Raw genomic sequence first — 12,379 nt, 5'->3', positions numbered from 1 at the left:
TGGGTTCGATTCCCCGGCCGGGCAACCAGGGTCCTTTCCGTGTGGAGTTTGCATGTTCTCCCCGTGTCTGCGTGGGTTCCCACCCCAGTCCAAAGTCATGCAGTCAGGCAATTAGAGATGCTACATTGCCCCTAGGTTTGAATGTGTATGTCCGGCATGGACTGGCGGGCCTGTTCAGGGTGTTTCCTGTCTTCCACCCAGTGAGCACTGAGATAGGATCCAGCTCCCCCCACGACCCAGAAGGATAAGCAGCTTGGAAAATGTGTGTGTAATTCATTGTATGTTCATTATCAGGCTCCAAATATCAAACCTTAAACTATGAGCTGGTACTATTAGTCCACCACATGTCTTCTGTCTGCAAAATGCCAAGCCTCCGCTATTATTAGGATTTTTTTTCCATCACCCTGTTCAGGAAATCCAATATCCTCTCAATCAAAGTGCTTTGTTGCTCTGTCTGTGTCAATAAATTATCACAGTCCAAAGGTGACGCACCTCTTCCTGTGGATATGCATCAAACACACATCACACCCTGTAATAACGGAGAGGAAGTGATGGACAAAGGGAACGACAGATGTGCTTAAACACTGTTTGCTGTGCAGCTCTAATAATTCATTTCAATCCTCCATAAATGAATAAAAGCTTTGGAAGCGTGAACATGTTGTCTTTCCAACTGGGTAAACCTTGGCACAAAGGCCCTTGGCAAAGGCACACAGCTCTTTACAAACCCTGGGTAAGGTTAAAGTAGGCGTGCTGGCGCTGCCACTGCTTTTCCTTTCTGAATCCTAGCATTCTGAGACCAAAACTGTTATTGATACGTTATTGATAACCAATACGTTATTGATATAATGTTCTTGTGCACATACAAAGAAGGAAGCTTTCTGATTTCTACAGTTAAACAGATAAATACAGACATCAGTGCAGTATTTGCAATAGTCTTGGGGGAATCCCACACTTTATTATTTATTTATTATTTTAATTCTTCAATTTTTAATTGTTGAGATTCAGAGTGGTTTGATCTGAATGTGTCTTCTGACTTTTTATAAGTAATATTGATGACGGTAAAACAGGTTTTTTCGGGGGGGCTATTTTGCCTTACAACTCCTGACATGTACCTCTTTGTCATGTTTTTTTTTGAGGTTTTGGACCAAAACCTCTATTCTAAAACAATGTCTCAGACATCAAGCAGCACATTTGTAACCATGTTCCTTGCAATCATGTAAAAGCTTACTGTGATGTAGATTTTAGAGCCGTTAAACTCTTCAGACGTCTGGTTCCTATCACCACCAGTATGAACAGTTCTGGCTTGGTACGTTGCTAGAATGTGTTAAAATCAAATCAAAATATATTACAACTGGGTATCGATATTTGTATGTAAATATCAGTTATCAAAGTAATACTTCAGCATTCATCTGCCCATGCCTAGCTGGCGCAGAAGCATCCACAAAATATGCAGTTCTTTTGACGTTCTTTGGCGTTCTCCAGAAGTCAACACATCCAGATGCAAGAAACTGGTAAAAGATGTCTCCTCACACAATATTCCTATGGGATTCTGGGGGGGCAGTAGTGAAAAATACTGCACTAAGGAATATGACAGAACTGCTTCAGGCCTTCTTGGTATCCTAACGTACAAGTCTGGTAAGATCTTGGGCGATTCTTCGAAAATAAAAGCTTCCAGTTCTCTGAAGATGAAGAGTGGGAAACTGGCTGTGCACTCTGCATTCCATAGCTAAAGAGATGTAAGACGTTAAGGTGTTGTTTAAATCTGGTGACAGTGGAGGCTTTGGAAGGCATTTGATTTGGTCCTGGATTTCATAAAACCACTCTAACTTATTTAGAGCAGATATGAAGGTGTCATCTTGGAACATGGGAACATGAGGAGAGAACAGTGTTTCCTCCATGGCACACCCGGCCTTTAAAACGGCCTACTCTTTTGCCTAGGGTACATGACCATGTAATCATCGTACCTCCCACCAGATGGCTGCCCGTATCAAAATGGATCCACCATGTTTAACAGATGGCAACAGACATGATGCCTTGAAGGCATCCCTTGGCGTTCTGGACAAGTGAACACATCCAGATGCAAGAAAATGGTGAAAGATGACTCCACACACAATATTCCTGTTTTCCATTGCTCAGAGGTCCAGCTTTTGTGTTCCTTCTCTGTGGCTGAATCTCAAATGGCTTCCTACTCCCTAAATAGTGCACTGTGTGAGTTATGGCATTTTGGCATCTGCACCCAAACAGTAGCCTACTTTATATGTCCGATATGGAACTGTGCACATATTATGTAATGTTTGATTTGAGGAGCCATAATTTTAGGGGGGATTTCACAAATTTCAGAGTGGTTTGATTTTGAAACAGTCATGACAGGAACCAGTTGCCATATCTACAACGCAAATATAGCCATTTTATTTAATACCCAAAACCACTAGTGGAATTACACGTGCCTTTATGTTTTTATATGCAATGCTGATGGTAAAATAGCAATAAATCTGAAAAATATTGTTTTCTCTGCATGATGCCCTCCGCCATAGTGGATTAAAATAAACGGATTAAAATACATTTTAAACCAAACTTCATCATAAAACAATGTGTCAGACATCAGGCAGTGTATACCCAACCATTTCATGTTATAACATTCTGTGAGGGAGCTGTCAAAGGCATTGAACTCTTTAGACGTCTGGTTCCCATCACCACCAGTTAATAATTATGACTCGCCAAGTTTCTCTAGAACAAAGCATTTCACACCAAACCACTCTGGATAGCTTTGATTACATCTCAACATTTGAATTATTTAGATTTTTTGATAAATCGGTGGAGTTCCCCTTTAAGACCTACGTAGTGCCTTTTGAGATTCAGTTTAGTCGTTCTGCAGCCCTGCCACAGATTTTGGTAAAGAATGTATCGCACATTTGCTAATCTGGTAAACTGTGGAGTTTAAGTTTCACCGCACACACTCTGTCTCACCTCACACGGTGTGTGGCGGGGTGGGTTTGTTCACGTCCCTGCCGGAACCTCCAACGGTTCCAGTTTCCAGTGAGACGTATTTTTCAGTTGCACACGACAATCGCATTGAAGAAGCTTTGATGGAGAATGTTGGACAGTTTATTGACAGTATGGGATAAATGTCCTGCGATGCGGCTCTGCAGTAAAAATATCACACCGTCGAAAGTTTAGTTCTGGATATAAGAGCTCAAAAACAAGCCGTGTTTATTTAGCAGTCGCTGTTATCCGCGCTTTCATCGACACGGATGGGTCAGGCTGTGTCCCAAATCGCTCCTGACGTCCTACATAGTGCGCACTAACTGAGGTGATGAATTACCGGCTTCCCTACGCAAATAGTGCACTATGTTTCACGAAGAGAGGCATTTGGGATTGAGCCCGAGTTCGTATTCGATGTTGAATTTCATATTTGATGCTTAAAATTCATATTACACTCTAAACGTTCTAGCTAGCCAGATAGAACCGAATACTAGAGTCATACTAGAACCTGAAATTAAAGTTAGACGGGGTTGGCAGCGAGCTATCAACTGAAGTTAGCTGTTAGCAGCCTCTGCTAAAAACATTAGTGAGGCTAAAAGGCGACAGAAGTGGCAGGAATGGATCTGGCTCGCGTCCTCCGTGATCTCAATCTCACTGAAGGGTCCGAGAGGAATAACGGAGCCTCTGCTTGTTCGGTTAACCGGGTTTTGTCTGAAATCCACCGGCGCTTTGTGGCCGAAGACTCGGCAAAGCGGAGCCTCCTGAAGAGCGCGGCGGAGCTGCTGAGCAGCGGGGAAGTGTGCTGGCTCTTCCCGGAGTCTAGCTCGGATCTGCGGGCAGCCTATGTTGAGCTGGTCAGCAGCTTCACCGAATACGCCGCTTTACCGGTGTGTGACACCGACAGCGGCACTTTGCCTTCCAGCAGCTACGAGCACATTCCTGCCAAAGCCGAGGCCGTTGGCGCAGCTTTGCTGGCGCTGACCGAGCAGCTTCGAGGAGCCGTTAGGTCCAGCGATTCAGCGGTTTCAGGGTCAGCCAGGTCACTCATCCGCACACTTGGGCCCTCACTTTGTGTCTTCTCCTTTACACACCTGCAAGACCTGCCGTGGACCAACGAGGCGTCCAGAAAATGTGCGTTGGAGCTGCTGAACTCCACTGCCACAGCCACAAGCAGTGGGTCAGTACTGGAGCTACTGTGTGGCAAGGATGAAGGTGACCAACGAGGGATGCTGGGCCCAGTTCTGGACACACTGCAGCCAGAGTTGACAAAGTGAGTCCATGTGTCACTAAAGCCTCCTCCAACAGGGGTGCCCAATCCTGGTGCTGGAGATCTACCACCCTGCAGAGTTTAGCTCCAACCCTGTTCTAACACACCTGATCCAGGTAATGAAGGTCTTTAGGGGCATCTGACTATTTGAGCCAGGTGTGCTGGATCTGAACTATCCAGGGTGGAAGATCTCCAGGACCAGAACTGAGCAGCCTTGTCCTGCAAGCATGTGAAGCTTTTGATATTCACCGACCGCCATAACATTTCTACACTCAGCTCCACTTCACATATAGGAGCACTTTGTAGTTCTACAGTTACACTTGTAGTCCATCTGTTGCTCTGCATACTTAATTAGCCCCCTTTCACCCTGTTCTTCAGTGGTCAGGACCACCACAGAGCAAGTAGTATGTGGGTGGTGGTTCATTCTCAGTACCACAGTAACACTGACGTGGTGGTGGTGGTGTGTTAGTGTGTGTTGTGCTGGTCTGAGTGGATCAGACACAGCAGTGCTGCTGGAGTTTTTAAACACTGTGTCCACTCACCGTCCACTCTATTAGACACTCCTACCTCCACTCCACCTTGTAGATGTAAAGTCAGAGACGATAGCTCATCTGCTGCTGCACAGTTTGTGTTGGTCATCCTCTAGTCCTTCATCAGTGGTCACAGGACGCTTTTGGCTGGATATTTTTGTTTGGTGGACTATTCTCAGTCCAGCAGTGACACTGAGGTGTTTAAAAACTCCAGCAGCACTGCTGTGTCTGATCCACTCATACCAGCGCAACACACACTAACACACTACCACCACGTCAGTGTCTCTGCAGTGCTGAGAATGATCCAGCACCCAAATAGTACCTGCTCTGTGAGGGTCCATGGGGGTCCTGCCCACTGAAGAACAGGTTAAAAGGGGGTTAAAGTATAAAGTATCAGAGAAACAGATGGACTACAGTCTGTAACTGTAGAACTACAAAGTGCACCTATATAGTAAGTGGAGCTGATAAAATGGACAATGAGTGTAGAAACAAGGAGGTGGTCATAATGTTATGCCTGATTGGTGTATGTAGACACAGTCACCCCTGGTTCCCATCAACACCACTGTGAAGGAAGTTGGTCATAATGTTATGGCTGACCGGTGTACACTATATGTCCAGCTTCTAAGGTGAATACATTGCTAACACAGGTGTACAACAGCAGGTAGAATTTGATGCTTTGGAGCAGCAGCAGCAGCACATGAGGTCTAAAGCTGCCATGTCCAGTACTAAATATCAGCTGGAGAGGAATAAAGTCCCCCGGCGTTGGGCCGTGGAGCAGTGGAACTGTGTTCTCTGGAGTGATGGAGCTCCGTCCAGCACATTTGGGGCAAGTTAGAGTGGCGTATGTGATCCAGAACTGATCATCCAACATCAGAGCCTGACCTCACGAATGCTCTTGTGGATTTGAATGCAATCCAGCAATAGTGTAAAGCCTTCCCAGAAGGGCGGGGAGGTGGTTTTGAGTTTTAAGTGGGAAAATTGTACTTGGAGCTTCTGAACTGCCTGTTAGACCTGCGGTGTCAAACTCAACCACCGCAGGTCTAACAGGCAGTTCTAACAGTATTAAAAAAATCTCAACAAATCTGTGGGCCAGAAAACGCCTATGTTTTTTTTTTTATTTTTAATTAATGTTGTGCTGTAACCTATATTGGCTACTGTTTATTCAAAATGCGCAAAAACTTAAACAGTAAAATACAGGCACTTGTAGCAGACCTTGAAATATTACATGGATATATATTGAAATATTCAAAATGTAAACGTCCCCAGGAGCTCAGTCTTTTAAACCTACCTATTGCTTAAACTAGACACCTGGCATCCTTTCTTTACTGCAAGTTCATTAACCCTCTATTGCACGACGTTGCCTCTAGGCAACAAACCCCTTTTTCCTCACTTTACACTAACTTTACACATATTTAACAACAATGACAGGGTTAACAATAAAGGGAAGAGTTTGAGTAAGTCAATAAAAAGTGGACACTTTCAAACCTCTTATTTAACATTCATCATTTTTTTTGTTATGAAAATTTGCAGAAGTATGTTTGTTGCCTAGAAGCAACAGTGGAATGGATTTAGCCAGTCACAAAGCCAGATCTTACCACTTCAGGGAACACGGCTCTATATCATGTCTTCCCATTGTTGCACAGTGTTGCCTCAGGGCAACATACCCCAAAAGGACCCCTGCACACATTATTATTTAAAAAATGTTTTGGAATTTAATAATCAGGTCGATTTTATGCCAGAATAGTGAATCAAATTTGTTTTTTTAATTGCTCTCATAATGCTGGCAGTAGAGGGAGATGAGGTGTAAATGAAGTTAGTGTGTTTGGTGATATGACTGGTGTGGAACTGTGTAGAATTGAGGTGTAACTGCTGTCCCATAGACTGTTGTTGGGGTAGAAGAGTCAGAGCGCACATTACGTTGCAGTGCATGCTGGGGACTGTAGTGCAGGGCATTGTGAAACTGGCTAATATTAATAGAAAATTAAAATACTTTTGCAGGCCGGATAGGATTGTGTCGTGGGCCTGATCTGGCCCACGGGACTTGTGTTTGACACATTGGACTTAGACTGATCAAAAGCAAACACTCTTGTACTGTGTACATGACAACACAACCAAACTCGAGTCAGGCTCAGTATGTTCAGAAGCCTCAAGCTAGACTTTCTGGTCTTCTTGGCCAAAATAAAAGGCCAAGCTGGAGCTTCATGTGTAGAAAATAATCCAAATTTAAAACAGAATAATGGTTAAAAAAATGTTGTTCAATATTCCCCCCAAATTACTCATCAGCCCTGCCCCTGATTTCAGAGGAAATGCTGGATAAGCAGGTGTCTGCAGACTTTAGAGTCTTTGGAGTGCTTCCTCATTCTGCGTAAGAGAAAAAACAGAAGTATCTCATATTAATGCTCTCATGTGGATAACAATCAATGTAATCTAATAACCACAAATGAACATTGTCTATTACCATTTTTGACTGACGTCTTCCTTTATTATGGGATTAATGTTCTGCTGATACTGTAAACTGTCTCCCTCATTCATCACATTACAGAGAAAATCTCTTTTTTTGTTTTCAGGGAAAACTGGAAACGCAACGAGGCAGTGAAGCATGTGTTCTCTTGGGTCCTGGTGCAGGTTGGACGTCCCTGGTTAGCTGACTATTTGGAGAAGGTCTTTCCTCCTTCTCTGCTCATATCAGACGATTACCGGACAGAGAATAAAGTACTGGGAGTGCACTGCCTCCATCACATCGTACTTAACGTGGTAAGTTATGTCTGTGAAGAAAGAGATTTCATTTTTTTCCTACTTCATTCATTAGAAACATCCCAACTTTGACCAGCAGGTCAGTACTGGAGATATAATGAAAGAGTATTTTCATTTCTCTCCCGCTTCAGCCTGCTGCTGACCTTCGGCAGTTCAACCGAGCTCAGGTGCTCTACCATGCCCTCTTTAATCACCTGTACACATCTGAAGCTCCGCTTATACAGGTAACCTATATGCATGCACAAAGTGGCTCTAGGGCCCAGTCCCATTTCTTATTTTACCCCTACCCCTTGTTTTCGAGTGTCTCCTTGCACCTTGGAACTGAGTTACAAGGGGTAGTGGTTGAAATCTTCCCTATGAAATGGGACCCTCAAATAAAAAGAGCATTACTTCATTATCAGCTACCAGCGCTGCTCTGTAGGCGACCCTGCCAGTCTGCAGGGACAGCAGAGGAGGGTAAAGTTCAGCTCCTCACTGCAGTTATTTATTTTTGCCAACTCTAATTGTTTGTTGATATGAAGCTGAAGTCAGATATTCACCAGCTTCTTGTTTGAATTTTCCCGTTCCACCTTAAATGGTGCATTAGTTCTGATGTGTGAAGCACCGGAATGTAACTGCTGCACCATTTAAGGTGGAACGGGACATTTAGCTGGTTGCTACTGAGACATCAGAAACTACTAGCGACTTTATATGCTTGTTATGAAGAAAAGGACCATAATACATTAAAACGATATTACATTAAGATAATACAGTGGTTATTGTAATGTTTAATGGAGAAAATACTCACATTTGTGGGTTTCTTTGGTCGCTTGTTCAGCCATGTCGCCGTTTTTTTATTTTTATCTCATAACACATAACACTGTTTGGAGTGTGACTCTGAAAAACCTCCGTTTGGAGGGTCATGTAGCCCAAATACTTCGCCCTACCCCTCTATCTCAACAACAGTCGGGACACCCTACACCTAGATGTTAATGTGCAAAATGGAGGAATAAGGGCTGAGTGGTAGGGCGAGGGGTGAAATGGGACTGGGCCTTGGTCTGTACTCCAAGCAAGTTCTAGGAATGCATTCAGAAATTCTTATTTATTTTATTCAAAATCTGCATTTGTTTTTGGACACTTTTGTAGGTTATTCATATGTATTGTTTAGCTGTATATGTATTTAGTGAAAAGGATTTGGCCTCGGTGGCATCATCTTGTAACAATAATGGTCTTACTTCTCTTTTTCTCTGTCTTTTTCCAGGTAGTTCTGCCTTGTCTTATAGATTTGATGGCAGTCCTTGAGAAGCCCCTTGTCCACCCAGGATTACCACGGAAGCCAAGCCGCTTTGACGATGTTCTTCGTCTCATTTTAACACACATGGAAATGGAACACAAGCTGGTCTTGCGCCGAATCTACACCAGCAACCTCCTTCTGTTCATTGAAAAGTGAGGTCCACAGCATTTGGGTGTAAAGGCCCAGTCACACTAGCTTTTCTTCAGCGTAATTTGCATAAAGTGCATTAGTTTCTATAAAATCCGCACCAACAAGCGGTTTCTTGTCTAGTATGGCTAAATTTCACCAGCAAAACTTCACACCAAATTCAACTTTGGTGATCTTTGAGTGTCCTTGACCAATAACACGACTACTTTGGCTACGTTGACCTTTTTAAGGGGTGGAGCTTCGTAATTTTAGTGTCTAAGCCTGAAACTTTTAACATTTCTTTTCCACTCAGTATGAATTATGCATAAGAGAGAGAGAGACTGCATGATATGAGACTGTCTGTACTTCTGTGGTGTTTACTGCTCATGGCAGGTCAGTTAGCCAGCATGCTAACTTCAACACTCCTAAAAAAAGATGGTGCTTCAAAGGTTCTTTAGTAAAGTAAATAGTTCTATGTAGAACCTTAAACATTCAAAGAACCTTTTGCATGGTTAAAGGGTTCTGTGCATGATGGAGAATGTGTTGTACATGTGTCTAAATAGAAGAAAGTGCTTTTCTATTGTTACAGTGTTAAGCTTGTAACAGTAGAAGAACCCTATTGAGTGCTATATAGAACCCTTTTCAAAAAGGTTCTACATAGAACCGTCTATCGCACATTCATGCACATTTTCCATCAATCCGAAAAACCCTTTCATGATGCAAAGAACCCCTTAATTATGCAAAGGGTTTTTTGAGTGTTCATGGTCCTTAATAGAACCACTTTCTAAAGATCCCTTGAAGCACCATCTCTTTTAAGAGTGTAGCTGCTTGGCTAATGGCTGTTACACACACGAGTCGCTCCACCGCTGCCAACCCCCCCCCGCCAACAACTCAGTGTACGGTACTATGCGAGTGCATCATTCTGTGGTATAATTATGGTCACTTGTGTTTTTACTTTGTGTTTGTCTAACTGCACCAAACTGGAGGAATTTTGGCGTAATTTACTGTTTGATCTTATAGGATGGGCATAGGAATCGCTCGACATCTGAAGAGGCTGGAGAGAGTGATTGTGGGATATCTGGAGGTGTCTGACGGTCCAGAAGAGAAAGCTAGGCTGATCATACTTGAGGTTCTGGAGAAGACCATACAGACCGCCTGGCCAAGGTTACTCAATTTTAAGCGGAAATGTTTCATAGGTCACTGTTAAAGGCAGCTGCAGTGCTGGAGGGTCGGACACCAACCTGTGTCAATTTTTTAGTCTAAGTAAACAGACCTAACATTCATTTTGTAGCATTAATTCAGGCGCTGCAACGTTATGTCAAGTGAAAGTGAGTGCAGCCGTGAATACTATTAATGTTGTTCTCTTCATCTCTCTAGAATGGAGTGCAGGATGGATGTGCTTGCTAAGAGTTTGCTGAGGTTCCTTGTCGACATTTCATCAGAGTCACTGGCTCCTGAGCTCAGGGACCAGCTTCTGACCAGAGCCTCCCGCTGCCTGCTGCTGCTGGACCACTGCTCACATGGAAGACTGCGGGTACGTCTCTACAGCGAATACATTTTGGGCAGTCGGACTCCAGCATGGCAAGCTGATAAGCTCATTGGCTAAGTATAGCAGTTCACAGTAATCAATGGCATCAATACAAGTCCTGGCTGGAGTTTAAAAGCATTAAATATTCCAGGATTCTGTGCTGTGTTGAGCGAATGAGGGTACCATATAGAGAGATTTCTATATGGGGAGTTACCCCTAACTGGAAACCTTCTGACAGGTGATATAAAGTTTTTTCACTACCTAAACTAATGGACTTCTTAATTCTCTGTCTCTTCCTGCAGGTTCTGCTGAAGGAGGTGGACAAGAGCTGTGTTTCTGAAAGTGTGCTGAAGTGCTTAGAAAGCCTTACAGCACCCCAGGATATGTGAGCTGAGTGCTAGCTGAGCTTCTGCTGAGCCCCTCTCAGTGTAAATGGATCCTGTGGATCTACAATCTTGGAGTTTTGCTGTGCTGAATTCTGTGAGGTGGCCTAAAAGGACATTTGAGAAGGGCCTGAACTACACCTGCTTGTTTTTTATGTCATTGAGTTAAAATATCAAACTATTCTGTAATATTTTTATATACCCACCTGGTGCCAGACTATGAATAAATGAAATGAAGCCTTTGTTATTAGTAGCCGTCTTAACTGTTCAGAGGATGAGTTCAACTTTGAATACTACAGGTTTTAATAGTACTTGCTTATGTACTGTTTTCTGCTCAAAGGTGTCACAACTACCATCTAAAAAGCAGTAAGCTTAATGATTCTTTTCATATCGGTTTATAATTAAAAATCTATATAACATTTGAAGGTTATGGATTTAACTATGAAGGTTATGAATTTAAGTATGAACTTACAAATTACAAACAGTGCTATACACAATAAAATGCAAAAGTCAGTTTTCCAGTCAAAACGGCCATTAAATACGTTATTTTTAGTGTTTGGGGGGAAAAAACAGAAGTTATATTTTTATATTTTAAAATTAAAAATTTTTAAAAATATTTAATAGAAAAGTACCTAAAAGACAAGAAGGAGGAGGGTTTGCTTGTAGTTTTTCAAAAGATTCTGCATGGATATTTTCCACACCTCCAAAGTTCAGTGTTAGAAGTTGGTTGCATTTTCTGTATGTAACAATATAAGTATTTAGATCAGTCCATAAGATGTTACTCCACATCTCAGATGTCTAGTTTTGGTGTCCTTGGGCAGGGGTTCTCAAGCTTTTCCACCTCCGAGTCCCACCTGTTTATCACTAGAAAGCAGGAAGACCCACAAGATAACAAAACCCAAGGTTTTTGCTTAAAAATGTCATTTTGGGAAATTTTAACACAGCATCAATGTGAACATATGTGGGGGCTACTCCGGCAATATGTGATGTGCATCAATTGAACATTAAATATCAGCAGAATATCTGTGCGAATGGACTGAAAGGTGCACTGTTACTGTGGGGCTTGTATTAATGTTGTTAACTGTCTGACAACATTTATTTCTTTTTTATTGTCAATTTTTATGACTAAGTGCCAACACAGGCCCACTATGGACCACTGGCTACCCTCAGTATAGGTCCAAGGACCACCAGGGTGCTTCGCAGCCCGCTTCTGGTCCTCGGCCCAGCGGTTGAGAAACGCTGTTTTAGGGCGAACGTTCTTTTTTGTCTGTTTTTCTGAAGCAAGAGCGAAGCTTGATTTTCTCCTCTCTATCAGTGATGAAAGCTTTAAGTGCTGTTTATCTGATGGGGGCAGTTTTGGTGTCTATCAGGTCTTCCAGGTAGTTGTTAGGAGCCCCATTTTCTCTGTAGATTTCAGAAACGGGCATTTTTACACTTCATTTCCTTTGACTTTCTCTTTCCTCCTGCAAGTGGACTTTTTTAAATCTAATTCCTGAGCAAATATCTCTCAGCCACTTTAGATGCTCATGTGGAATA

General features: G+C 42.8%; 1 protein-coding gene across 1 annotated transcript; it reads left to right on the top strand.

Moving 5' to 3' along the window:
• Nucleotides 1-2,871: 2,871 nt before the first annotated feature.
• tti2 (TELO2 interacting protein 2) lies at nt 2,872-11,169 on the top strand. Its single transcript, XM_036578252.1, has 7 exons — nt 2,872-4,252; nt 7,347-7,533; nt 7,665-7,757; nt 8,774-8,958; nt 9,953-10,096; nt 10,310-10,466; nt 10,763-11,169. Exons 1-7 carry the CDS (start codon nt 3,600-3,602, stop codon nt 10,847-10,849), a joined length of 1,506 nt encoding a protein of 501 aa, XP_036434145.1. The 5' UTR covers nt 2,872-3,599; the 3' UTR covers nt 10,850-11,169.
• The last annotated feature ends 1,210 nt before the right edge of the window (nt 11,170-12,379 follow it).

The sequence above is a fragment of the Colossoma macropomum genome, unplaced genomic scaffold (assembly GCF_904425465.1).
Source record: "Colossoma macropomum unplaced genomic scaffold, Colossoma_macropomum, whole genome shotgun sequence".
Lineage (NCBI taxonomy): Eukaryota > Metazoa > Chordata > Actinopteri > Characiformes > Serrasalmidae > Colossoma > Colossoma macropomum.
This window is presented reverse-complemented; position numbering and strand designations above follow the sequence as displayed.